The 27602-nt window shown below is 33.1% G+C and overlaps 4 protein-coding genes and 1 long non-coding RNA gene across 7 annotated transcripts; all 5 read left to right on the plus strand.

Annotated features, from left to right (window-relative positions):
• Nucleotides 1-4430: 4430 nt before the first annotated feature.
• LOC135128341 (uncharacterized) lies at nt 4431-5895 on the plus strand. Of its 2 annotated transcripts, XM_064055252.1 has the most exons (7): nt 4598-4615; nt 4680-4785; nt 4839-4968; nt 5030-5137; nt 5187-5482; nt 5538-5566; nt 5618-5895. In XM_064055252.1, the coding sequence occupies exons 2-7, from the start codon at nt 4729-4731 to the stop codon at nt 5769-5771; spliced, it is 774 nt and encodes a 257-aa protein (XP_063911322.1). In that variant the 5' UTR covers nt 4598-4615; nt 4680-4728; the 3' UTR covers nt 5772-5895. The 2 variants fall into 2 exon arrangements, with proteins under 2 accessions (XP_063911320.1, XP_063911322.1); XM_064055250.1 differs by having other exon boundaries at nt 4431-4785.
• A 5160-nt stretch (nt 5896-11055) lies between these two features.
• LOC135128342 (uncharacterized) lies at nt 11056-12336 on the plus strand. The gene is made up of 6 exons (XM_064055253.1): nt 11056-11181; nt 11231-11366; nt 11460-11570; nt 11622-11914; nt 11966-12000; nt 12066-12336. The coding sequence occupies exons 1-6, from the start codon at nt 11125-11127 to the stop codon at nt 12259-12261; spliced, it is 828 nt and encodes a 275-aa protein (XP_063911323.1). The 5' UTR covers nt 11056-11124; the 3' UTR covers nt 12262-12336.
• Nucleotides 12337-18393: 6057 nt separating this feature from the next.
• LOC135127812 (uncharacterized) lies at nt 18394-19491 on the plus strand. Its single transcript, XM_064054443.1, has 4 exons — nt 18394-18718; nt 18771-18903; nt 18960-19067; nt 19118-19491. The coding sequence occupies exons 1-4, from the start codon at nt 18662-18664 to the stop codon at nt 19336-19338; spliced, it is 519 nt and encodes a 172-aa protein (XP_063910513.1). The 5' UTR covers nt 18394-18661; the 3' UTR covers nt 19339-19491.
• Nucleotides 19492-20787: 1296 nt separating this feature from the next.
• On the plus strand, nt 20788-21617 carry LOC135127811 (uncharacterized). The gene is made up of 4 exons (XM_064054442.1): nt 20788-20899; nt 20950-21082; nt 21137-21256; nt 21309-21617. The coding sequence occupies exons 1-4, from the start codon at nt 20792-20794 to the stop codon at nt 21599-21601; spliced, it is 654 nt and encodes a 217-aa protein (XP_063910512.1). The 5' UTR covers nt 20788-20791; the 3' UTR covers nt 21602-21617.
• A 153-nt stretch (nt 21618-21770) lies between these two features.
• LOC135127813 (uncharacterized) lies at nt 21771-22838 on the plus strand. Of its 2 annotated transcripts, XR_010280284.1 has the most exons (4): nt 21771-21861; nt 22118-22250; nt 22309-22419; nt 22473-22838. It is a non-coding gene; the product is annotated as an uncharacterized LOC135127813 (long non-coding RNA). The 2 variants fall into 2 exon arrangements; XR_010280283.1 differs by lacking the exon at nt 21771-21861 and having other exon boundaries at nt 21940-22250.
• Nucleotides 22839-27602: the final 4764 nt, after the last annotated feature.

Here is a 27602-nt window from a genome sequence, read left to right on the forward strand (position 1 = left end):
AGACAACTTTGCGAGAAGTTCAATTTATCAGTTCTGTCCCAGTCTAATTTTTTTACCGTTTCTCAAGCATCTCCGAAATTTTGAACTTTTTCACAGCCTCGGTTTTTCGAAAATTCACACCATTTTTACGAAATCGTTAAAATGAAATATGGCAATTTTTGAGATATTTTAAAAATTTGAGTTTCAAGTGGAATATTTCGAAAACCAGTCGTTATTTCGACTTGTAATTAATGTCTCTGATATTTAGGGATATTTTTCTGGAATCGCACTATACTATATACGTCCTTAACAATAGTGACACAATTTCTTCGAATTTTTGATGAGAATCCTCAATCTTGGACCATCAGATTCATCGAAATAAATTTTCCAGATTTTTTTTGGATTTTTGGACAACTTAACGAAAAGCTGAATTGTTCAATAATCCTGATGAAACTTTTGACCTTTCCTAGAGCGCCTTCGCAATTTAACGAAAACATTTTTCTTGTTGATTTCGGTTTCGATCCCTTAAACTTTTTGCGGCTTCAGTTTTTGAAAATTTGTGCTATTTTTCTAAAATCGTCAAAATGAAGCATGCCAATTTTTGAGTTATTTTAAAAATTTTAATATTTCGAAAACCAGCCATCGTATCGACTTGGGAATATTTTCTCATCATTCCTGTGTAAACATAATTTTTTTCTGAATTTTTGGCGACTCTATTTTTTCGAAATCGCCCAGAATACATCCTTAACAATAATGCCACAATTTCTCTGGAATTTTGGATGATAGCCCTAAATCTTGAACCGGGGCCTTCAATATGTCACATTTTTGGATTCAGTTCGTTCAAATCTAAGTCCCAGATTTTTTTTTTTTTTGGAATCTTAGACAACTTTGTGAGAAGTTCAGTTTTTCAATACTGCCCCACTATAATTTTTTTTACCGTTCCTCAAGCATCTCCGAAATTTTGAACTTTTTCACGACTGCGGTTTTTTGAAAATTCCCATCACTTTTACGAAATCGTCAAAATAAAATATGGCAATTTTTGAGATATTTTGAAAATTTGAGTTTCAAGCGGAATATTTCGAAAATCAGTTGTCACTTCGACTTGAAATTAATGTCTTTGCTAGACTCATCATTCCTGAGTAAATACAATTTTTTTCTTAATTTTTGGTCACCCAGTTTTTCTGGAATGGCACTCTATATACGTCCTTAATAACAATGACAGAATTTCTTCGAATTTTTGATAACAACCCTCAATCTTGGACCGTCAAGTTCATCGAAATAAATTTTCCAGAATTTTTTTGGATTTTTGGACAACTTAACGAAAAACTAAATTGTTCAATAATCCCTATGAAACTTTTGACCTTTCCTAGAGCTCCTTCGAAATTTAACAAAAACATTTTTTTTTGTTGATTTCGATCCCCTAAACTTTTTACAGCTTCAGTTTTTGAAAATTTGTACTAGTTTTCCAAAATCGACAAAATGAAATGACACAATGAAAAATTTTTTGTTGACTCATCATTTCTTTGTAAACATGATTTTTTTCTGAATAATGCCACAATTTCTCCCGAATTTTCGATGATAGTCCTGAATTTCGGACCGGTCAATTAACATGTCATTTTTTTTAATTCAGCTTCTCGAAATACATCTACCCAAAGTTTTTGTACATCTTTACATAACTTCAAGAATAGTTCAATTTTTCAATATTAGCCTTCAAGCACCTTCGAAATTTAGTAAAGGAGATTTTTTTTTTTGGTCGATTTCGATACCCTGAACTTCTTACGGCTTCGGTTTTTCGAAAATTTCTACCATTTTTTCAAAATCGTCTAACTGGAGTGTAATAATTTTTGAAATACTCAAAAAATATGAGTTTGAAGCCGAATATTTGGAAAACCAGTAGTTCTTTCGACTTTGGATTTTGCTCTTAATTTTTGGCCCTCAAGTTTTTCCGAAATCACACAGAACAACAATGCCACAATTGTACCGGAATTTTCAATGATGTCCCTCAATCTTCAACCGGCACCATCAACATGTCAAATTTTTGAATTCAGTTCGTCGAAATCTATCTCCCAGAGTTTTTTGTGATTTTGTAGGCAAATTGTCCAAAAAGTTCAATTTTTCAATAACTAGGTGGTATATTTTAAAATTGAAAACGCAAAATTTACTTGTTCTTGAACTACTTATTTTTTATCAGATAGCCAACTTGTCTTTTTCAAAAATAATTAGCAAGAAGTTTAACTTAGACACTAAGGTATTATAACAAATATTTTAATAACTTCTTCGTAGTTCTGTACGAAAAATTGTCCATTTTCACCTGTAAATTTCACAGTGAGAATAGCCTTAGCTGCAACATCCTTATTTCTCTACCAAAAATGAAGAACATGTCTTTGAGTATTGTGTTGTTCAAAGAATACTATGTATATTAAGAAAAAAATAAAGCCAAAGATTACCCATCCCGATCTCAATTGTCAATTGCGATAAATTTTTCATTGGTTGTCGGATCGAGGGGCGGGGCTTAATTGCAAGATCCTTATTTGTCTACAAGAATTTACCGTTGTAAACATGTTTTAAATTTCTTGTTCTGACAAGACGACTACGTATATTAAGAAAAAAGGCAAAATATAAGCCTCGCCCACCCGCCCTATCTCAATTGTGATGATTTTTTTAATCGTCAAGAGCCAAAGGCACGGAATTTAATTGCAAAATGTAAGACATGTTTTTGAGTATCGTGTTATTCAAAGAATACTACGTACCTATATTAAGAAAAAATTATAGCCAAAGCTTAAGCCCCACCCATACCTGCCCTGATCTGAATTTTTCATTCGTTGGCAGACGTAGGGGTGGCAGCCTAATTACAAAATCCATATTTCCTTACAAAAATTTACCATTTTAAACGTGTTTTAAGTTTCTAAGAATAAAAAATAATCATCAGAATTGAAATGTGGGAGGTTTATATTTTGCCTTTTTTTCTTAATATACGTAGTATTCTTTGAAGAACACGAAATTCAAAAACATCTTTTTAATTTCTTGTAATGAAATGAGTATTTTGCAGCTAAGCTCATCACAATTGAGATAGGGCGGGTGGGCGGGCTTACTTTTTGTCTTTTTGTTCTAATACGTGTAGACTTCTTTTCACAACATGAAACTTAAAACGTATTTAAAATGGAAAATTCGTATAACGAAATATCGATTTTGCAATTAGGGCTCCGTCCCATAATTGCAAAATTCATATTTCCTTGCAAAAATGTACCATTTTACCCATATTCTAAATTTTTGTTGGGAAAAGATGGCTATGTAATATTAATAAAAAAAGCAAAATGTAAGCCCCGCCCATGCGCCCTATCTCAATTGTGATGAGCTTAACTGCAAAATACTCATTCTGGTGATTGTTTTTATTCGTCGTAAGCTGAAGGGTGGAGCTTAATTGTAAAATCCTTATTTTTCTACGAGAAATTATCATGTGAAATATGTTAAAAAAAAGGCAAAATATAATGAAATTTTTGAGTTATTTTAAAAAATCCGGCTTTAAACCAAATATGTATTTCAAAAACCAATAGTCGTTTCGTCTAGGGATTTTCACTGATAGAGACATCATAACTACATAAACACGAGGTTGTTTTTTTAATTTTTGGGCACCCAGTTTTTCCGGAATCGCGCTAAAAACTTCCGTAACACAAATTTTGGATGATAGTAGAAGTTACCATGAAAGAAAGAGAACTTCAAGAATCAATCACTTAAGTGTTTGACGGTAAAACTTTCAACTATCTCAAAACTTTAAGTAAAAAATGATGTTTTTTGAAGCTTTAAATATTCTGAGAACCAAATATACGCTACACAAACAAAAAACAGGTGACAAGATTACGGTAATTAATTAATGCTGTAGATGTTTCATACATCAGTTATAAAAATTCAGTAAAGTATTATCAATGAATCATTGACAATTTTATCATCAGTTATTATCAACTCATTGTCTAGTACATTTTTGAAATTTTAGTGTGCAAAATCAGTGCACTGATTTTTTTTCACTAAATTTTTTGCATTTGTAGTGTCAAAAAATATATATAATCCACTAATCGGCAGCTTTCGAAGCTCTATTTTTGGCAGTTACTACTATTTATCTTTAATCCTCAACAAATAGCTGCTACATGATCATAGTACACCTAAATAAAAAAAATTATCGATCTTATCAATGGTTCGAGAATTTGAAGTTGACTAGATAAGTAGAACTACTGACGTATTTATATCTACAGAAATAAAAAGAAGACGCTACACAATAAAACTATTACCAGATAAGAAAACACGTTACGTACGGAAATATCAGAATTTTTTAAATAGTTCTTTCGTTGCTAATCTAATTAATTTCGTTCCCGGTTTCTGTGAAATTTGGAAACACAGTAAAAGCGGTAATCAAAATATGTATCAAATTTTCTTTTTCTTTCCAAAAATGATCATGAACTTTTCCTTTGTAAATTACGACGATGTCTTAATTCAACCGAATTTCCAATATGAAAACAGGCTCTGTTAGATATCTGCGAATTCCAGCGTTGTTTTACGAACCAAAATCTATATGTACCTACTATATAATAAAGTCATCTGTAGACGTCATACCTGCTTTATAAATTTTATTGGGATTATATAAGTAACGTTATAAATTTTTTCGAAATAAGCCACTATCTCCACTATTACTTTTTTATCTATTTCAGTAAAAACAAGACGCCTCAGTTGACTGACTGATTTAACAGAAACAGCAAGATGAGTTTAAACGACATTGAAAACTGGGTTAAGAAAATTGCCTGTTCCTTAGGAATTGTAAGTAAAAATGTTGTTAAAACATTTAAGTTTAAATGTTTTTAATATTGCAGCTTCAAGGACTGGCCTATGCAATCCTGGCTCTGATATGTATAATCGTATACAACGACACACCACCCAACCTCCCTGAGAATAGTTACATGGACATGCTGAACGCTTTCTGGTACACGTTTTATTTGGGACGTAAGTACCAAAATACTTCCAAAAAATTCAAATTGTGACAATCATTATCTATATTTTGCAGCTAACTTACGTTCGTTTGAAGACCAAACTTTATATCCACGTGTTTTTGCTGGTTTCGCTTGGGTCTATTTAATTCTCCACATCATCTGGATAGGGGTTTCAGTTTTCGGTAAAAATTCTAAATACAGGATTGGTTACCACTAACAGTAAGGTTTTAGCGTTGCGTGAACAAAATACTCAGGTCCAGAAGTATTTGAAGCTTTGGAGTTACATCACATTTGTTATTTCTTTGTGGGATTTTCTAGTTGTCATTATTTTCGGATCAGATTATGGCAAGTGCTTAAGTTACGTCGACAAGTACTTTTGGATCCCAACTGAGAAAATCGCCAATCAACTGATCTGTGCTAATGCAGTTTTGCCAGTGTTGGTAATCGCAGCTCGAGGATTTGTATTATGGGTTGTTAATGTTATTTTAGCAGCGGCTACACTCAACATGAGCAGACGCTTCAAAACGGTAATTTTGTCTCTAAAGTGTAATTTATAACAAATTTATTTAATTTAAATTTTAGCCAGTGCAGCCACCTGCATATGTTTCACCGTAAGTCACTTATTTTGTTGCAATAATTGTGTAAACAAAATTTATTATCAGGATTGGTTTCCACATACAACATCCTGTTGGCCAGCCTCTTCCAGATCGTCCGCAGCCAGTGACGTGCTCACTACCCCCTCCACCAAATTCGCAGTATCCAGTTCAAATTCCAGAACCGGATTACGACTGGCCTTCGTCACCTTTCAGAAAATGAGTTTGATAATAGGTTTAGATAAAAAAAAACAATAATTTATTACATTACTTGTTATTTTTGTCTAGATTTTACCAAGCATGATACTCTTTTATGATGTAAATATAGTTTTAGTGATTTCTTTTAACTTTGTCTTTTGCTTTCAAATCCACCCATTCCTTTTTTTTTGCTACACAACTTTAAAATTAAATAAAAAATATTGTTTTTATTTGATTGAGTAAAAGCGCAGTTTTATGATTTTTGACATCTCACTTGAAACATGATTGATAAATAGGGATTATTTGCGATAAGCAACAATCGAAAACACGTTCTTCAAAATTTGCAATAAAACTGCTGATAAGTTTTAGCGGTATAAAAGCTACGTAAACTAACTGAGCTCGTCAAACTTTACAATACATACACTGAGAAAGTTTAAGATAAATCGTCGTTACAGTAATTTAAACTATGGCAGTCAATTTAACTTCCTACATACATACAAAAAAAAAACATATTTTACTCTCTTACCCCGTCTTCGCAACACAGCCACCTATTGCCAATTGTACTTTCACCCGGATGCTAAAAAAAAAAAAAAAACTGGAAGAATCTGGAAGAATTTGGAAGAATCTGCAGGGATCTAAAAGGGTCTGAAAGGATCTGAATAGAACTTTGAAAGAATCTTGAGGATTCCTGACGGTGTTTTTGAAAAAATCTTAAAAAATTTCAAAGAACTGGAAGCAATCCGGAAGCATCGGAAAGAATAAAAAAATCGAAAAAACCTGAACGAGAGAATCAAAAAGAAAATGAAATAATTTGAAAGCATTTGAAAGAATCTGGAGGAATTTGTGGGAATCTGAGTTTACCTGTGGGAATCTCAGAGAATCTCAAATATTCAACAAAAATCTAGAAAAATTTGGAATAGTCTGCAGAAAGAAAATGAAAGAATTTGGAGAAATTTGAAGGAATCTGAGAGAAGTTGGGAGATTTGAGAAGAATATGAAAGAATCTGTGAGAACCTGCGAGAATCTCGAAGAATTTAGAAAAATCTGGAAGAACTTAGACGAGTCTGCAGGGATTTGAAAGTGTCTGTAAGGTTCTAAAACGATCTGAATAGAACTGGAAAAAATTTGAAAGAACGTGAAACAATCCAACATCATCCAAAAGGATCAAGAATAATCCGAAAGAATCCAAAGGAGGAATCTTTAAAAAAAAGGAGAGAATCCGAAAACACCTGAAAGAATCTGGGAGAATCTGACGGAATCCAAGAAAATCTGAGAGATATGAAACTCAGAATCGGAAAGAACTAGAAAGAATCTGAGAATATCGAAAGAATCAGAGAGAATTTAAGATTTTGTCAAATTCTTTGGATTCTTTCTGATTTTCTCTTTTGAATTTTACTGATTTTTTCGATTTTTTTTCAGATTCTTTCGAACTTTTCAGATTCTTTCAAAAATACTATCAGAAATCCTCAAGATTCTTTAAAATTTTTCAGTTCTGTTCGGATTGTTTTAGATCTTTGCAAATCCTTCCATATTCCTGCAGATTCGTCCAGATTTTTCTAGATTCTTCGAGATTCTTTCACATTCGCGGGAGGAATTTGAGGGAAACTCGAAAAATTTCGAAAAATATAGAAAAACCTAAAAAAAAACTGGAAGAATCTAGAAGAATCTGCAGGGATCTGAAAGAGTCTGAAACGATCTGAATAGAACTGAAAAATTTGAAAGAATCTTGAGGATTCCTGACGGTGTCTTTGAAGGAATCTTAAAAAAAATAAAAAAATTGGAAGCCATCCGGAAGCATCGGAAAGAATAAAAAAAGTCGAAAAAACCTGAAAGAGAAAATCAAAAAGAAAATGAAAGAATTTGAAAGCATTTGAACGAATCTGGAGGAATTTGTGGCAGTCTGAGAGAATCTCAAATATTCTACAAAAATCTGGAAGAAGTTTGCAGACCTGAATAGAATTCAAAAATTTGAAAGAATCGTTAGGATTCCTGAGGGTCTCTGAAAGAATCTGAAAAAATTCGAAAAATCTGAAAGAGAGGCTCAGAAAGAAAATGAAAGAGAAATTTGAAGGAATCTGAGAGAAATTGGGAGATTTGAAGAGAATCTGAAGGAATCTAAAGGAATATGAGCGACTCTGAAAGAATTTGAGAGAAATTAGGAAATTCTGAAAGAATCTGTGAGAATCTGCGAGAATCTTGAAGAATCTAGAACAATCTAGAAGAACTTAGAAGAGTCTGCAGGGATCTGAAATGATCTGGAAAAATCTGAAAAAATCTGAAACGATATGAAAGGTGAAAAATTCTGAGACAATCTGAGAGTATCTAAAAAATCTGAAAGAATCTGAGAGAATTTAAGATTTTTTCAAATTCTTTGAATTCTTTCTGATTCTCTCTTTCGAATTTTTCTGATTTGTTCGAATTTTTTCAGATTCTTTCGAACTTTTCATATTCTTTCAAAAATACCATCAGAAATCCTCAAGATTCTTTAAATGTTATCTGTTCGGATTGTTTTAGATCCTTACAAATCCTTCCAGATTCCTGCAGATTCTTCCAGATTTTTCTAGATTCTTTTAGATTTTGCTAGATTCTTCGAGATTCTCTCACATTCCCTAGAGGAATATGAGAGAATCTCGAAGAATCTCGAATATATAGAAAAATCTAAAAAAAAACTGGAAGAATCTGGAAGAATTTAGAAGAATCTGCAGGATCTCAAAATTTTGAAAGAATCTTGAGTATTTCTGACCGTGTCTTTGAAAGAATCTTCAAAAAGTTCAGAGAATTGGAAGCAATCCGCAAACATCGGAAAGAATAAAAAAATCGAAAAAACCTGAAGGAGAGATTCAGAATGAAAATGAAGATCTGGAAGAACATAGAAGAGTATTCAGGGATCTGAAATGATCTGGAAAAATTTGAAAAAATTTGAAACGATATGAAAGGTGAAAAATTCTGAGAGAATCTGAGAGTGTCGAAAAAATCTGAAAGAATCTGAGAAAATTTAAGATTTTTTCAAATTTTTTGGATTCTTTCTGATTCTCTCTTTCGCATTTTTCTGATTTTTTCGAATGTTTTCAGATTCTTTCGAACTTTTCAAATTCTTTCAAAAATACCATCAGAAATCCTCAATATTCCAAAAAATTTTTCAGTTTTGTTCGGATTGTTTTAAATCTTTGCAAATCCTTCCATATTCCTGCAGACTCTTCCAGATTTTTATAGATTCTTTTAGATTTTACTAATTTCTCCGAGATTCTCTCACATTCTCTGGAGGAATCTGAGAGAATCTCAGGAATCTCGAAAAATATAGAGAAATCTAAAAAAACTGGAAGAATCTGCAGGGATCTGAAAAATTTGAAAGAATCTTGAGGATTCCTGTCGGTGTCTTTGAAAGAATCTTAAAAAAATTCAAAGAACTGGAAGCAATCCGGAAGCATCGGAAAGAATAAAAAAAAAATCGAAAAAAACCTGAAGGAGAGAATCAAAAAGAAAACGAAAGAATTTGAAAGCATTTGAAAGAATCTGGAGGAATTTGTGGGAATCTGAGTTTACCTGTGGGAATTTGAGAGAATCTAAAATATCCTACAAAAATCTGGAAGAATTTGGAAAAGTCTGCAAGGATCTGAAAGTATCTGTACGATTTTAAACGACCTGAATAGAACTCAAAAATTTGAAAGAATCGTGAGGATTCCTGATGGTTTCTTTGAAACAATTTGAAAAATTGGGAAATTCTGAAAGAATCTGTGAGAACCTGAGGGAATCTCGAAGAATCTAGAAAAATCTGGAAGAACTTAGAAGAGTCTGCAGGGATTTGCAAGTATCTGTAAGCTTCTAAAACGATCTGAATAGAACTGGAAAAAATTTGAAAGAATGTGAAACAATCCGACAGCATCCAAAAGCATCCGAAAGGAAGAATCTTTAAAAAAAGGAAAGAATCTGGGAGAATCCGAGAGAATCCAAGAAAATCTGAGGGGATATGAAAGTTGGAAGGATCTGGAACAATCTGCACAGATCTGAAAGGATCCAAAGCGATCCTGAAAAATTTTAGAGGACGTTAAACGATTTCTAAAAATCTGAAAAATTTTGAAGAAATCTGAGGGAATATTGAGGGATTTTGAGATAATTTGAAAGCATAGAAAAAAATCTATAACAAAGTGTATTTTTTCTAGAAATTTTCGCAATAATTTTTCAACATATTCTCAGAGCCAGGAATTTGCTGCGAACTACTTTAGGTAAATTACCCGAATTTAGACACATTTTTAACAAAATTTATGAAAAACTTTGTATTGATATTTTACCGCTGAGAATTTCAAACAACAAAGAATTTACTGTAATGTAATAGCAGCAACATAAAAAAATAAGCACACGATGTTATTTTTTTGGATGATGAAAGTTTCCAAGGTCATTTGTCTCTAAATGCCTATTTTAAGTGAACTATTCTTAATGTCAGTGAAAAGTAATGATGAAGTACTTAATACTGAAATAAAAACATCCAGAGCTTTTGATATATCGTGATAAATAAAAAGTGAAATCTGAATAAGTGAATTCCTGACACGTGGTTATATAAATTTAATACAATGTAAATATTTATATATATTGTATTAAATTGAATTGGAACCATGAATAGCTAAAAGTCTTAATATGAACTGTGAATTTTGAAAGCATTAACTGATCTTACACTAATTAATTATACTCATTGAAGGGGGACCGTGGCGTCGAATGCGATTTTCCTTATTTTGTTTTTTTCCTCAACCCGAAATTTAAATTTCAAATTCAGGACACCACAATGTGTATCCAAACAGACAATATCGCAGACAAGAGATCCGATTACTTTGCTTAAAAACTGGATAAAACAATACCCAAAAAAATTCTAAACCTTCTTAAGTTACCATATTAGTAAAATGTGACGCAGAAATAAAAACTAAAACTTTCATTATCTGTTCAAATACATATCCTGTATGCACTGACAAAATTTTCCATGTACAAGGAATATTTCAGTAATTCAATTAATTTAATCTTTAGATAGCGGATTAAATCACTACTAAAATCTGTAGTGTTTTATCTACAGTAAGCATTCTTTAATATTATTTTATTTCTAAATTAACGAGTTCTAAATAGGATTCAGTATAATCTTCTGGATTTAAAACTAATACCAAATCAGTATCCAAATCCAACCAAAATTCATTAAAATCTAATGGATACGATAACTGGAAATATCAATTAGCAGCATCAGCTGTTACGAATTAAGTGATGCTACCGCGTTATTAGCATTATCTGAGATAACAAATATATCACTGTTATCAGATTGCAATAGTGTTTGACACTGAAGATGAAGTTCCACTAATATCGCTTGACAAGCATCAGTGTTTTCCGTTTCGCCATTAACGATGGAGCTCAAACCTATCGAAATTCAGCTGAAAAATATAGCTTTTATCCTGGGAGTTGTAAGTATAAGCACAAAAATAGCCGTTTGCCAAACAGGCTATGTTCCAGCTTCAGGGAATAGCATATGCTGTTATGGGGTTAATATGCATAATTTTGTACAATCAAGATGTGATTAATTTCGATCTTAGCGACACAAGTTATATGGATGTGGTGAACCAAAATATGTATTTTCTCCTTTTGTGGCGTAAGTATTGTCGTCAAAAAGATCTTTAATTCTAGTACAAAAATTTTTCAAGAAATTATATTAATTTGACACACTTTGCTCAAATATTTCCAGCTAAAGGATACTGTGGTCTATTTGATTACACTCTGTGCCCCCAAGTTTTCACCGGATTTGCCTGGGTTTACTTCTTCCTTAATCTAGGATGGGTAGGAATATCCATCGAAGGTAAACTTCAAACTCAGAAATTAATTCAAATTAGCTAGTTTTTATTTTTAGCTTCCCGTAAAAAAGGAGTCACTTTGCCGAACTACCTCACAGCGTGGAGTCACCTCACTTTACTAATTTCAGTGTGGGATTTTATCACTGTGGTTATCCTTGGTTCAGACTATAGCAAATGTTTAGATTGGGCTGGTTCGTATTACAGTGATCCACTTGAAATAAGTTATCAAGGAACTTGCTCAACTGGATTCCTGACAGCTCTTGTGATTGCAGCAAAAGGATTTGTTTTGTGGATTGTAAATGTTATTTTCGCCTTGATTTTGCATAACATGGCTAAAGAACTGAAAAAGGTAAAATTGTACCATAAAATTGGTAACGCTGTAACGCAGTTTGTGTTTTAGGGCGGACAAATCTATTTCCAACCTGTTGTACCACCGTAAGTAGCTATATTCGTAGAATGTAGAACAGTACCTGACCCTAAAATTTGTAACAATTTTGTAGGTTAGGGTTCCAAGCGCAACCCCCGCCAGTTCAGCGTCAACCCAGTGGTTATATCTCACAGTCACCACGGACTGCCCCATATGTACCATCACCTCCCCAAAATACCAACCAAAACCACTTCGATTATCCTGTGACAATACCAGAACCAGATTATCACCAGAATCGACACCAGTCACCACCCGCAAGAAGATACTAACTGGAACTAAACCTAATAAAATAATTTTGTTGTTTGTTTGTTGTACCTAATTTTTTATATAAAATTTTAAGTTTTTTAAGAGTGTCAGTAAAAGGTGATCTAAACTTAGTTCCGTCCAAATCCGCCAAATTTTGTCAAATTATTTAAATAACAGTAGGATAAATAGTATCACGTGTCTCAGGGTAATGTTGCTTTTGAATAAATATTTGATCTAACATTAATTTTAGTTACCGCGTTCCCAAAATCAGATAATAATTAATAATTTTTTGACTTCCAATTTAACTCTACTTAAAATTTCAACAAAATATTTCTGTAGTTCGTATATAATTTTTCTGTTACTTACAACAGACAGACAGACGGAAGCCACGAGAACGCATTTTAATAATAATAATAATGATATCCAAAAATGATTTATATGTACACTTTTACAACTAAACTTTCATATAGATAACTAATATTGTACAGATACCTAAATAAGTAGATAGCTTTTTTATCGCTTTTGCAATAAAACTGGTTGTCGAACTTTTACATTGTTGAGTATTCGTTTCCAGTGAAATAAATAAGCAATGGAATTAAATTATTCCTCAAAATCAAATTTTCAAAAATCTGGCTGTTTTTGATCGTGTTGTTTATTGTTCTCGTGATAATAGTGTTCACTTTTATGTTTTCTCGAAGTTCCATAGCTTCTAAGATGTGGTTACATAGAGTCGAAAGTCAGTCCTTTCTACACATCGATCTTTTGTGAGAGATATTGCTATTATCAAGTTGCAACATTTTTGACTTCTCTCTTTAAAATTTAAAAATTCGAAAATTATTTTGTTACAACAAAAAAGAATAGTGAAGAAATCTTCTGTGACCTTTAAAGTTTTTTTACTCTGCATCTTTTGACATCTGTGAAAAAAATGTTTTAGGTCCCCTGTTTATTTTCGGATAAATTTAAAGGAATCAGGCGTTTTGTTGCTTGAAAAAATCTGTTAAGTTTTTAGTGTTTTATTTTTTATGAATTTGAACAAGTCTTGAGTGTTGCAGCGTTTTTTTTAATTTGAGAGACTTTTGGGTACCCATGGTGTATTATTTTGGGAGCCCATGGAGATTTTCTTTGCAGATTATTTAAAACAATGTTGGGAAACCTTGGTGTTCTGTTTTTGGAAAATTCTGACCTGACCTGTTTTTGCGTTAATTTTGAGACCCGTTTTTTTTTTGAAAAATTAAAAAAATCTTGAGGTTTTAGGTATTCTTGTTTGGAAAGAATTTGAAAGTGCTTTGAAGCCTCTAATGTCTTTTCTTATAATAATTTAATTGAATTTCTTGGAGGATCCGTCATTTACTAAAATCTGTCTTATCTTAACAGGTACTAGCCCTGCCGCCCGCCCTCTATTTTGTTAGAGAATATATCATTTGCCAAAATCAGTCTTGTCTTAGCAGCTACTAGCCCCACCCACCCACCCTCTCTTTTCTTATAAGGTATGTCATTTGCCAAAATTAGTTTTATCGTAGCAGGTACTAACCCCACCCACCCGCCCTCTCTTTTTTTAGAGGGTATCTGATTTGCCAAAATCGATCTTATTTTAGTACCTACCAAGATGAGACCGATTTGGACAAATTGGACAAATAACACCCTCTAAGAAAATAGAGGGCGGGTGGGTGGGGCTAGTACTTGCTAAGATATGACTGAACAATATTAAGTGCAGTCGATAGAATGAAGGTGGGCGGGGCTATTGCTTACTTATAAAATACTCTGTAAAAAAAGCTAAATTTATGAGACTGTAGAAAAAAGTTAAACTTAGCCCCGCCCACCGGCTTTTTCCATTTTACTGACTTATCTTATTTATTGTAAAATGGCATTTGAATTCTGTTTTGACAAACGGTAAATTTAAAACAAATTAAAAAGTGGCCCCGCCCACCCACCCCTACTCCGTTTTGATCACTCATTTTATTAGTTCTGATATAAATAGAATCTAAGTTGCAATTTTCCTTTTAATAAAGTATATTTTTTACTAAATTTTGTTTTTTTAACGACTTTGTCTTCATCGTTTACACTTCAATAATAAAAAATTATGTAGACACAATGAGGTGTAATCTCAAACAGCCGCTCATTTCCAGGCCAATGAAATGATTTATTAAGGTGGAGCTTGTATGAGTGGGAGGTGCGTCAGTAATATTACTTTGTAAATATGATTCTCACCTTTGGTATGCTTATTGAACACCGGCTTAATATTTTCTAGATCCTTTGTTTAACAACTGATTTATTTTGTCATCAAAGGTTTAATGGATTTGCCTAAGATTCTAATAAAGTAATAATGTTGTCATTAATTAAGAGTATTAAGAGTAGTCACTAGAGTGGGTGGGCGGGGCTATTGCTTGCTTATAAAAGACTCAGTAAGGAAATGTTAAACTTAGCCCCGCCCACCCGTCCGTTCTGAAATAAAAAAAATGTATACAAGAAATTACTTTTTTTCACTAGCAGCCTGGACGCATGCAAATGTCGACTCATTTAGTGGTAGCAAATTCAACTTTTGCTACCACCGGTTCAAAAAGAAAAATTGAGGTTATGTACGCAATGTTTGATGTGATTATTTCTTAAAAAATGAACAAATGTGTGCTACAAACATTACTTGAGTATACGCATGGTAGTTGGTAGATGGTACAAGATAAAATGATTAACTCAGCGACAAATATAAACGGTTTTCTTTGTGTTGAAGATTTAGATTAAGTTTGATTAGAAATCAAAACAAAATCATGTTGTGTCAAAAAATTGAACGTTTATTTTTCAGTTTATTGTCTTATGAAAAAAATAGTATATTAACCACGGTTGCAAAGCCACTTCTAGACCTCGCCCTTAGAGCCCTCGACGCTGCGCGTCTCGGGTTCTAATTTGCGCTCGGTCTAGAATGCTTGGCTCTGCAACCTTGGCTAATAATATACTATTTTATATAAAAACTAGTTACGATTAGCGCTTTGTTTACATTTTTCGCATCCTAGATTCTATTAGTTTCCACTCCCATTCGACAGAAGAATATAATAAACTCCTCCCACCCATCCCACCTCCGTTTCAGTGATTTATTTTATCTGGAATTAGGGGTGGATCTTATACTGAACAGAAATCAAATCGTTGGAATAAAAACAGTGCGAGTGAGCAGGGTTAGTACTTGGTCAGATAAAACTTATTTTGACAAATCACGGATCCTCTAAAAAAATAGAGGGTGGGTGGGTGGGGCTAGTACCTACCAAGATAAGACCGATTTTAACAAATAACACCACCTAAGAAAATAGAGGGCGGGTGGGTGGGTCTAATATTTGCTACGATATGACGGAACAATATTAAGTACAGTCAGTAGAATGAAGAGGGGGTGGGTGGGCGGGGCTATTGCCTGTTTATGAAAGGCTCAGTAAGGAAAAGTTAAACCTAGCCCCACCCACCCATCCGTCCGTTCTTTTTTTTCCGAGATAAGAAATATTGTTTATATAAAACAGTTACGATTAGCGCTTTTTCACCTTCTTCACATGCTAGGTTTTATTAGTTTCCAAATAATTTTCTTGATACGTTTTATGGTACGGTTTTGCATTTATATTTTATACTGCAGTTGTCAGCATGTAATATGATTCATTATAAAGAAAACATTTGAAAAATGCAATTTAAAAAAACACATCTGATGTTCTAAAACAAAATAAACTTTTTGAAACAATTAAAACAAACCGGTTTTTAATCATCAAAGTTTCTACAGTGACATTTAACTTGAATGAAAATTTGTTATCGATTATTGTTAAAATTTGACATCACCATAACATTTGAAAATAATATCGCGCCAACCATTTGAAGCAGGTTAAACAACAGCAGTACAACAAACATTTCCCAGAATTGGTTATTTCTACTGCCAACTCAAACAATATTGATCAGGCTGTATTTTTTATTGCAAAAAATTTTACTGTTTTTCCGTACAAGATATTTTTTATGTAGAAAATCGAATGATTTGCCAACTATTTATCATTCTGCCAACTCACATACTCCAATTAACGCCCTAAAAAGTATAAACACGTAGTATTTTCTGCTTAATTAATAATAATAATAATAATAATAATAAAGCTCGTCTACAAAAAAGCTCATTTGCCAAAATTACTCTTGTCTTAGCAGCTACTAGCCCCGCCCACCAACCCTCTCTTTTCTTGGAGGATATGTCATTGCCAAAATCAGTTATGGATTTTTCTTCTGTTGGTTTTGTTTTTTTTTTGGTTTTATTTATCAATGAAAAATAACAGCTTGGTATATTAATGATAATGCGATTAATTACTACTGGTTGTTATGCTTATTATCCTAATAAAAATTATCGTTACTAACAAACCAATTTTACTTCTATAAATTTATGTTCTTTTCGTAATCTACATCATAAAGAATTTTTTTATTATTTTTTTTGGGACTCCCGAAACTCTCGTACATAACGTACTGAAGAGTTAATCCGCCATTTTTCAGACACCCGGTATAACAAAATTTTGATATTTTAAACAGCGTTGTATTAAACATATTGGAAAAAATTGCCTGGTTATTATTCTTAAAAATAACACTTTCATACAAAGTATTCATAAATGAGGCGCGAGGCAGCCACTGACTTTGCCGCCTTGTCGAAACAGTAATTATAATCAACCTGTCAAACCACTGTACATATTAGGTAACTTAATAACTTTGACAGTTTTGAATTATTTCATAAAAATTAATTTGACAATACTAATGTTAGGTACTAATTACACAGCGATTATGTACAAAATCATTCCGGCGCAATTTGTCTGCCTTCTCTCAACATTCGCTGGACTCGATTCGACTTACTGACTGAATAATCGTTCCCGACGGTGGCCCCTATTTAAACCCATACATATCTCTGGAGGGATCGCAAACGCCGCTTCTCCGGACTTGTCTTTATGCCAACGCCGCCCGGCCGCGTCACCGCCGAAATATTTTTATCTAATTTTATTGACGTGGTGGATTTTAAACTTATCTGAAAATTCAAGAAATCCTACGTAAAATAAGTGCAATCGTTTGTTTTATGTCTTGTGAAATTAATGCCTACAGGATAACAATCTTGCATTTATGACTAGGTATTTATAAAACATATAACAGATATTTCACAAATGATTCATATTTAGTACAGCTACGGACAACCATGAGGTTACCAAAGATAGAATTTAGTGTGAAAAATGTTGCTGCCGCTTTGGCTATCGTAATTCCACAATTCTATACATTTATTTACTTGTTAAATCTGATTATCTCTCGTTATAGATTCAAGGTTTAGCATGGACAATTATGTCTTTTATATGTATCATTATATACCAGGCACAACCAGTGTTCTTCACCAATCCAACTTCCTACATGGAATATTTAGGACGTGCTATATACGAGATGTTCATTTTAAGTAAGTGATACATTTTACATTTTCATTTGTTGTACAGACTACTCAAACCAAAACGTTTCTTTAGAGGATGGTACGCACTTCCGCGGTCAAATATTTACTTGTGACGTTTTTGCTGCTTTTATGTGGATTTATTTTCTTCTGGACATTGTGTGGATGGGGGCATCAATTTACAGTAAGTGAAAAATAAAAATACTAGCGAAAATAAAGTTTCTTTTAGTTTTAGGGTTGCGGGACAACACTGCGAAAGCAGTGGTGACGTGGAGCTACATTACTTTGTTTGTGTGTTTCTGGGACTTTTTCACTTTTGTTTTACTGGGGGTGGATTACGATAGGTGTCTATATTATAGTGGTACCTCCTGGGGGTCAGATGTAATAGCAGATGAGGGTGTTTGTGCTAATGTCATTCTACCGGTGTTCTTTATTGCGTCAAAGGGATTTGTCTTGTGGATTGTTAACATTGTATTAGCAGTTATTGTCCTTCGAACCTCTAAACAAATGATCACGTTGAATTAAAAGCTGTTTTCTTGCATTGTAAGTGTTATTTAAATTTCATTATCTTTGTGGTTTATGAATCTGCCTTTTTTTATTCTACATTTATGTAACGATATACGACACCGGAAGAGGTTATACTTGGATTTTTCTCCAACTGTTGGTTGCCTAACGGATCATAACACGTGAGTATTCGATAGTTTATCTTTTTACAAAAAAATTTCCGATAACTTATCTTAGATAGTAAATGTTAGGTTAACTAAGCTCAATTTTTTATAATTTTTTGTGTTTCAGGCTCCCACTGTCACTTTATATTCATCTGATTAAAGCTGTTCGTAGTGCCACCATTTCTGGAATACACTTTACCACAGACAACAGAATTTTTTTAGTGTAGTGGAAAAATTAATACATAAATGTCGTCACGTGTTTCACACACACGTATTTTTCTAATTATTGATATGATGGATTTTAAACGATTTTGAATGATTCATTTGTAGCTACGTACAATCATGAGGTTACCAAATGTAGAGTTAAGCGTGAAAAATGTTGCTGCTGCTTTGACCATCGTAAATTCTACACTTCTCTTTGTTTTCTAAATCTAATTTACTCTTGTTGCAGATTCAAGGTCTAGCATGGACAATTATGTCTTTGATATGTATTATCCTATTCCACTCACAACCAGAGTTCCTCAGCGAACCAACTTCCTACATGGAATCTGTGGGACGTGGCATATACCTGATGTTTCTCTCTAGTATGGATAAATTTTTATTTATTTTATATACAAGTCAAACTAAAACGTTTCTTTAGAGGCCAGTGGACCCTTCCCCGGTAAAACATTTACTTTTGATGTGTTTGCCGGTTTCATGTGGTTTTATTTTTTTCTCGACATTCTGTGGATAGGCACAGCAGTTTACAGTAAGTGAAGATTAAAAATATTAGAGAAAATAAAATTTCTTTGGTTTTAGTGTTGTGGAAAGACTCTGCAAAAACAGTGATGGTTTGGAGTTACGTCACTCTATTTGTGTGTCTTTGGGATTTTATTACTTTTGTTATACTTGGGGTGGATTACGATAAGTGTCTGGAATATAGTAACACCATCGAATGGACGGATGTGATAACACTTAAGAGTCGGTGTGCTTATAGTGTTCTTCATTGCGGCAAAGGGATTTATCTTGTGGATTGTTAACATTGTTTTAGCACTTCTTGTCCTTCGAAAGTCTAAACAAATGACCACGTGAAAATAAAAATCTGACTTTTGTTTTAAGTGTTGCATTATATTTATTTTTATCGAGATCTGTATGACAAAATGAAAATAAATGACTCAAAAATAATTAATAAATCATGGAATTTATTTATACGTACGGACGAAGCGCTGCTACCTAGTTATATCAAGGAGTGTTTGGATGAGAATACGCGGTACAATTAATGATTTGGTGGATTTCCAATTTGTTATCAGAAAATTCAGAAAATCCAACTTAAAATACAACCGTTTGCTTTAGCTCTTTCGAAGGTTGATTAATTTATGGCTAGGGATTTATCACACGTATGGTAGGTTTTTCACGTTTAGTACAGTTTCCGACAACCATGAAGTTATCAAACATTGAATTTAGTGTGAAAACTGTTGCTGCTGCTTTGGCCATCGTATTTTATACCCATCTCGTCATTTTTTAAATCTAATTTACTCCTTACAGATCCAAGGTTCAGCATGGACAATTATGTCTTTGATATGTATCATCCTATTCCACTCACAACCAGTGTTTCTCACCAATCCAACTTCCTATATGGAAAATCTGGGACGTGTAATCTACTACACGTTCCTAACTAGTAAGCAATATTTTTTATTTGTTGTACACACAACTCAGGAGAAAACGTTTCTTTAGACAATTCCATTTTCTCGGCTGCCGAAATGGCAGATCGATCGTTTACTCCTGACGTTTTTGCTGGTTTCATGTGGATTTATTTCTTTCTGGACATCGTGTGGATAGGTACAACAATTTACAGTAAGTGAAAATTAAACATATTAGCGAAAATAAAGTTTCTTTTGGTTTTAGTGTTGCGGAAAAACTCTAAACAAGGAATAATGGCTTGGAGTTACGTTACTTTGTTTGTGTGCTTTTGGGACTTTCTCACTTTTGTTATACTTGGGGCGGATTACGATAACTGTCTATATCATAGTGGTAGCACCTGGTGGTCGGATGTAATAACAGATGAAGGGGTTTGTGCTAACGTCATTTTACCAGTGTTCTTTATTGCGGCGAAGGGATTTGTCTTGTGGGTTGTTAATATTGTTTTAGCACTTCTTGTCCTTCGAGAGTCTAAACAAATGACCACATGAATATAAAAATATTACTTTTGTTTTAAATGTTACATTATATTTATCTTCGTCGAATTCTGTATAACAAAATAAGAATAAATGACTCAAAAACAATTAATAAATCAATTTTTAAAAATAACACTTTCGACAGGTTGGGGCGATCCCTGTTGACAAATAGGAGATGCTACCTAGTTAGACGAAGAAACGAGTGTTTGGATGAGAAGACACGGCACAATTAATGATTTGGTGGATTTTAAATATATTATCAGAAAATTCAGGAAATCCAATTTAAAATACGACCGTTTGTTTTATCTCTTTCGAAGATATGATTTATTTATGGCTAGGTATTTCACGTTTAGTACAGTTTCTGACGTTCATGGAGTTATCAAATATTGAATTTAGTGTGAAAACTGTTGCTGCGGCTTTGTCCATCGTACTTTATACCCACCTCATCATTTTTTAAATCTAATTTACTCGTTACAGATCCAAGGTTCAGCATGGACAATTATGTCTTTGATAAGTATCGCCTTATTCCACTCACAACCAGTGTTCCTGAGCGGTCCAGATTCCTATATGGAATCAGTAGAACGCAACATATACGACACGTTCCTCTCCAGTAAGTGACGATTTTTATTTGTTGTACACACAACTCAGCCCAAATGATTTTTAGAGGATTCCAAATTCTTGCCCACCACAACGTCAAGTCGATCATTTACTCCTGACGTTTTTGCTGGTTTCATGTGGGTTTATTTTTTTCTGGACATCGTGTGGATAGGTACAGCAATTTCTAGTGAGTGAAAAATTAAAAATATTGGCGAAAATAAAGTTTCTTTTGGTTACAGTGTTGCGGAAAAACTCTGCAATATCTGTGAAGATATGGAGTTACGTTACTCTGTTTGTGTGTTTTTGGGACTTTCTCACTTTTGTTATACTTGGGGCGGATTACGATAAGTGTCTGGAATATAGTAATATGCTGCCAGAATGGATGGATCGAGTACCAGTTGAAAGTCTTTGTGCTAATATTATTTTACCAGTGTTCTTTATTGCAGCGAAGGGATTTGTTTTGTGGATTATTAATATTGTTTTAGCACTTGTTGTCCTTCGAAATTCTAAACAAACAATTACGTTAAAATAAAAACTGTTTTTTTCAATACTGTATCATGTTTATGTTTATCGAAAGCCATCAAGGGAATTAGCTCTGTATTATATTTTACGTTATCTGCTCTAAATCCTTTATGACTTTATAATAATTAGTTGATAAGTTCGAGAATTGCGCCTTAAACAAATTTTCACAGGTAAAGAGCAACTGTAATTTACTTCCGTGTTTAGATTGCTGCAGAATTTGCTTGTGTGTCCCCACCCACAATTTAATGACGTCATCTCAAATTTTGCTAGGTACATCCGATTGTACTTACACATATAAATTATACCTAAAATAATACAGTGAATAATACTATAATACATAAAATGCTTTTTTAAAGCTATTATATAGATAAGCGGGTATTAGACATTCCAACGGCATCAAGTTTAGTGTAGCTATTGACAACATGAAGTTGCCAAACATAGATCTTGATATCAAAACAGTGTCTCCTGCCTTGACTTAATTCCCTCCCGTGATTTATAAGATGTCTTACATTACCTTATATTGTAGATTCAAGCTTCAGCGTGGACCATTATGTCTTTAATATGTGTGATCCTGTACTATTTACCAATTCTTCCCTACGAAAATCCAAAATCTTATATGGAATATGTGTCAGTAAACATATACGGTATATTTCTTGCAGGTAAGGAGATAAATATGAACTTACTATTTAGAATGTTCAAACCAAACGATTTTTTTAGAAACAGGTCGTCCATTTTTCCCTGACCAAACAGTTACCACTAACGTTTTCGCTGGCTTCATGTGGGTTTATTTCTTCATTGACATTGCGTGGATATCTACATCAATTTACTGCAAGTACAAACTTAAAAGCATTAACAAAAACAATCTTGTGTTTCGGTTTTAGTGCTTCGCAATGACAGTGTAACAGCGGTGAAGATGTGGAGTTACTTTACCTTGTTTATAAGTTTTTGGGATTTTATTACCTTCGTTATGCTCGGTGCGGACTACGATAAATGTTTAAAATTTGCTAATTCTTACGCATATTGGGGAGTACATTTGACGCTTCAGTATTACTGCGCTATTTTCTTTCTACCGGTGTTTTTAATTGCAGCCAAGGGATTTGTTCTGTGGATACTAAACATTGTTCTAGCACTCGTTGTTCTTCGAACGACTAGACAAACGGCGAAGAGTAAATAAGAGCCAGATTTTTATTTGAGATATTGTGACGCGTATTCAATGAAGTATAAATATATAATTGTGTGTTCTTTGATTTGTTTACACATTTTATTTACATTATTGCACAATTATTTTTAGAATTTTTCTTATAAGGCAATCTTTCATTAACGTAACTGTTTTATTACAGAGATAAGTGAAATTTATTGGTGATAACTGTCAGCATAACTGTATTTTCAGCAAACTACATTCCTTTCGTTATGAATGTAGTTTGTAATGTAAAATGTTGGAGGTCTAAATACATACATTGTAACAGGCTCCACTTTGTGAACCGATTTCATGCTTTTTTCTACATTTCATGGCTTCTAAAAAATAAAAAAATAGGTATACAATTTCCGACTGTCTGTGTTTCTCGTCTGTTGTTTACTAAGGGATAGACAATCTCCGAAACTATTAAATTGGTTGTTGATTTAGAGATGTTTTAAGAACATCGATTGGTCTTTTGAATATGAAAAAAAAGTGTAAAAATGTGGAAAAATATGGCGTTCGTATATAACTATAAAGTATGATATAAATTTTAAAATCGAACAAAAAAAGCGGCGAATAGGGGGTTTTACATACTTTTAAGAGATTCTTTTAAACTACTTCAAAAACAAGACAAAGCATCCCCGAAATCTTTTCAAACTGCTTAATTCACAAAAGACGACGGGTTCCTGAGATTCTTTAAAATTACTTCAAAAACAAGAAAAGGATCCACGAAAATCGTTCAAATTACTTCAAAAACAAAACAAAAGGGGGCCCTGAAATTTTCTCAAGCTATTTCAAAAACCAGGCACAAGAGGTTCCCGAGATTCTTACAGACTACTTCAAAAATCATTGACAGGAGGTCCACGAGATTTTTTCAAACTACCTCAAAAACAAGACAAGGTTCTTTAAAAGTCCATACTTTAAAAACAAAATAAAAGGGTCCTTCAAATTTTTTTAAACTATGTACTTCAAAAACACAGGGAATCTCCAAGATTCTTTCAAACTATTTAAAAAGGAATTCCCAAGATTCTTTCAAACTACTTCAAAAAACAGACACAAGGGGTCCCTGAGATTCTTTCAAATTACTTCAAAAACAAAATTCAAGAGGTCCTCGAGATTCGTTTAAATTATTTCAAAAACAAAACAGGTGATTTCCAAGATTCTTTCAAACTTCTTCAAAAACAAACGAAATGAGGTCCCCGAGATTCTTTCAAACTACTTCAAAAACCAGACACAAAGGGTCCCCGAAATTCTTTTAAATTACTTTAAAAAACATACACAAGGGGTCCCGGAGATTCTTTCAAACTACTTCAAAAAACAGGTACAAGGGATCCCCAGGATTCTTTCAGACTGTTTCAAAATCAAAACAAAAGGGGTTTTGGAGAAGATTCTTTGAAACTACTATAAAAACAATGTAAAAAGGTCCTTTAAATACTTTCAAACTAATTCAAAAACACAGGGATTCCCAAGATGCTTTCAAACTATTTAAAAAACAAAAACAAAAGGATTCTCAAGATTCTTTCAAACTACTTAAAAAATCAGACACAAAGGGTCCGCGAGATTCTTTCAAATCACTTCAAAAAACAGACACAAGGGGTCCCCGAGATTATTTTAAATTACTTCAAAAACAAAATGCAAGAAGTACTCGAGATTCTTTTAAATTATTTTAAAAACAAGACAGGTGATTCACAAGATTTTTTCAAACTTCTTCAAAAACAAACCAAAAGGTGTCCCCGAGATTCTTTCAAATTACTTCAAAACACGGACACAAAAGGATCTCGAAATTATTTTAAATTACTTCAAAAATCAGACACAAGGGGTGTCTGAGATTCTTTCAAACTACTTCAAGAAACGAACACAAAAGGTTCTCGAGACCATTTTAAATTACTTCAAAAATCAGACACAAGAGGTCCCCGAGATTCTTTCAAACTACTTCAAAAAACAGACCCAAGGGGTCCCTGAGATTCCTTCAAATTACTTAAAAAAACAGACACAAGAAGTCCCCGAGATTATTTTAAATGACTTCAAAAACAAAATGCAAAAGGTCCTCGAGATTCTTTCAAACTACTTCAAAAAACAGACCCAAGGGGTCCCTGAGATTCCTTCAAATTACTTAAAAAAACAGACACAAGAAGTCCCCGAGATTATTTTAAATGACTTCAAAAACAAAATGCAAAAGGTCCTCGAGTTTCTTTTAAATTATTTTAAAAACAAGACAGGTGATTCCAAAGATTTTTTCAAACTTCTTCAAAAACAAACCAAAAGGGGTCCCCGAGATTCTTTCAAATTACTTCAAAACACGGACACAAAAGGATCTCGAGATTATTTTAAATTACTTCAAAAATCAGACACAAGGGGTCTCTGAGATTCTTTCAAACTACTTCAAGAAACGAACACAAAAGGTTCTCGAGACCATTTTAAATTACTTCAAAAATCAGACACAAGGGGTCTCTGAGATTCTTTCAAACTACTTCAAAAAACGGACAAAAAAGGTTCTAGAGATCATTTTAAATTACTTCAAAAATCAGACACAAGGGGTCTCCGAGATTCTTTTACATTTTTAAATTACTTCAAAAACAAAATTCACAATATCCTCGAGATTCTTATAATTATTTCAAAAACAAGACAGGTGATTCCCAAGATTCTTTCAAACTTCTTCAAAAACAAACCAAAAGGGGTCCCCGAGATTCTTTCAAATTACTTCAAGAAACAGACACAAGGGGTCCCCGAGATTATTTTAAATTACTTCAAAAACAAAATGCAAAAGGTCCTCGAGATTCTTTTAAACTATTTTAAAAACAAAACAGGTGATTCCCAAGATTTTTTCAAACTCTTTCAAAAACAAACCAAAAGGGGTCCCCGAGAATCTTTCAAACTACTTTAAAAATCAGACACAAGGGGTTCCCGAGATTCTTTCAAATTACTCCGAAAAACAGACACAAAGGGGTCCCCGATATTATTTTAAATTACTTCAAAAACAAAATTCAAAAGATTCTCGAGATTCTTTTAAATTATTTCAAAAACAAGACAGGTGATTCCCAAGATTTTTTCAAACTTCTTCAAAAACAAACCAAATGAGGTCCCCGAGAATCTTTCAAACTACTTCAAAAATCAGACATAAGGGGTCCCCGAGAATCTTTCATAATACTTCAAAAATCAGACACAAGGGGCCTCCGAGATTATTTCAAACTACTTCAAAAAACAGCCACAAGGGGTTTTCAGGATTCTTTCAAAAACAAAACAAAAGAAGTTTTTTAAGATTCTTTGAAACTACTTCAAAAACAATTCAGAGAATCCATAAGATTCTTTCAACCTACTTTAAAAACAAAATAAAAGAGTTCTTTAAATTCTTTCAGACTAGTTCAAAACACAGGGATCCTCAAGATGCTTTCAAACTATTTAAAAAAACAAAACAAAAGGAATTCCTAGATTCTGTCAAACTACTCAAAAATCAGACATAAGGGGCCCCCGAGATTCTTTCAAACGACTTCAAAAATCAGACACAAGGGGCCCCCGAGATTCTTTCAAATGACTCCAAATACAAAATCAATCGAGATTCTTTTAAATTATTTCAAGAACAAACGAAAAGGGATCCCCGAGATTCTTTCAAACTACTTCAAAAATCAGACACAAGGGGTCTCCGAGATTCTTTCAAATTACTTCAAAAAAACAGACCCAAGGGGCCCCGAGATTATTTTAAATTACTTCAAAAAACATACACAAAGGGTCCCCGAGATTCTTTTAAATTACTTCAAAAATAAAATGCAAGAGGTCCTCGAGATTCTTTTAAATTATTTCAAAAACAAGACAAGTGATTCCCAAGATTCTTTCAAATTTCTGCAAAAACAAGCCAAAAGGGGTCCCTGAGATTCTTTCAAACTACTTCGAAAAACAGACACAAGGGGCCCCCGAGATTATTTCAAATTACTTCAAAAACAAAACGCAACAGGTCCTTGAGATTCTGTTAAATTATTTCACAAACAAACCAAATATGTCCCGAAGAGGAAGATTTTTTTAAACTGTTTAAAAAATAATAATAGTAATACTTGAAAGACAAAGGGAAGAATGGAAAGAAGTGGAAAAGAGATTCGAAGAAAGAAGAGAAATAATTTCACAATTAATAACCGGTATCAAAGTAATAGAAAAAATAGATGCAAAAGGAGCAGAAGAATTTTTGGAGAAAAAAATTGAGATAGAAGTAAAAAATAAGAAAATTTTGGTTACGACGCTTTGGCGGAAAACAGGAGGTGATGAAAAATAAAAATAAACTGTCAGGAAAAAGAACATTTAATGATAAGAATTGGATAGAAGAAGATCAAAAAATTCAAAAAGGATTTAGAAATGTAGCTAAGGAATAAATTGAAAAGGATACACAACAAGGGTGGCACGTTGAAAGTTGGGGCAAAATATTTACAGTGATAAAAGAAAAATTTTACAAATCAAGTCGAGATTAAGCGAGTAAAGAACCATATAGGGAAGGCGTAGTAATGATAAAAAATAATAAAGACTTTGCATTTAAGGATGTAGTTTATGTACATTATAAGGGAATGGGAAAGAAGAGTGGCTTAAAATTACTTTTGTGGAATTGCGGGAATAAACTGAAAAAATAGAATTGACTCCGACCACAAGTCATTGGAAGTAAAGTTGAAAGGACGGAGTCATAAGTAATGAAGTAGACAAAAAGAAGAGGATTTGGGTATAGAGTGAAAAATCAACTGAGAATAATAAAAAAAAATTGGAAGTTGAATTCAAAGAAAAATAACCGAAACGTAAATGGGAGAATTTAAAACACCAACTGAAAAAGCAGTTATAAGAAAGGAAATTGTAAGGAAAG

The sequence above is a fragment of the Zophobas morio genome, unplaced genomic scaffold, assembly GCF_036711695.1.
Source record: "Zophobas morio isolate AGI-343-1 ecotype UQ-CSIRO unplaced genomic scaffold, CSIRO_AGI_Zmor_V1 ptg000012l, whole genome shotgun sequence".
Taxonomy (NCBI): Eukaryota; Metazoa; Arthropoda; class Insecta; order Coleoptera; family Tenebrionidae; genus Zophobas; species Zophobas morio.

Bases quoted from the DNA above. Each gene is read 5' to 3' on its own strand.
- LOC135128341 (XM_064055250.1), top strand. From the start codon at position 4,729: ATGAGTTTAAACGACATTGAAAACTGGGTTAAGAAAATTGCCTGTTCC. The intron at 4,786-4,838 runs GTAAGTAAAAAT...TTAATATTGCAG, and splicing joins TTGCCTGTTCCTTAGGAATT to CTTCAAGGACTGGCCTATGC. The intron at 5,138-5,186 runs GTAAAAATTCTA...GTAAGGTTTTAG, and splicing joins GATAGGGGTTTCAGTTTTCG to CGTTGCGTGAACAAAATACT.
- LOC135128342 (XM_064055253.1), top strand. From the start codon at position 11,125: ATGGAGCTCAAACCTATCGAAATTCAGCTGAAAAATATAGCTTTTATC. The intron at 11,182-11,230 runs GTAAGTATAAGC...GCTATGTTCCAG, and splicing joins TAGCTTTTATCCTGGGAGTT to CTTCAGGGAATAGCATATGC. The intron at 11,571-11,621 runs GTAAACTTCAAA...TTTTATTTTTAG, and splicing joins GGTAGGAATATCCATCGAAG to CTTCCCGTAAAAAAGGAGTC.
- LOC135127812 (XM_064054443.1), top strand. From the start codon at position 18,662: ATGAGGTTACCAAATGTAGAGTTAAGCGTGAAAAATGTTGCTGCTGCT. The intron at 18,904-18,959 runs GTATGGATAAAT...ACGTTTCTTTAG, and splicing joins ATACCTGATGTTTCTCTCTA to AGGCCAGTGGACCCTTCCCC. The intron at 19,068-19,117 runs GTAAGTGAAGAT...CTTTGGTTTTAG, and splicing joins GATAGGCACAGCAGTTTACA to TGTTGTGGAAAGACTCTGCA.
- LOC135127811 (XM_064054442.1), top strand. From the start codon at position 20,792: ATGATTTATTTATGGCTAGGTATTTCACGTTTAGTACAGTTTCTGACG. The intron at 20,900-20,949 runs GTACTTTATACC...TACTCGTTACAG, and splicing joins TTGCTGCGGCTTTGTCCATC to ATCCAAGGTTCAGCATGGAC. The intron at 21,257-21,308 runs GTGAGTGAAAAA...TTTTGGTTACAG, and splicing joins GATAGGTACAGCAATTTCTA to TGTTGCGGAAAAACTCTGCA.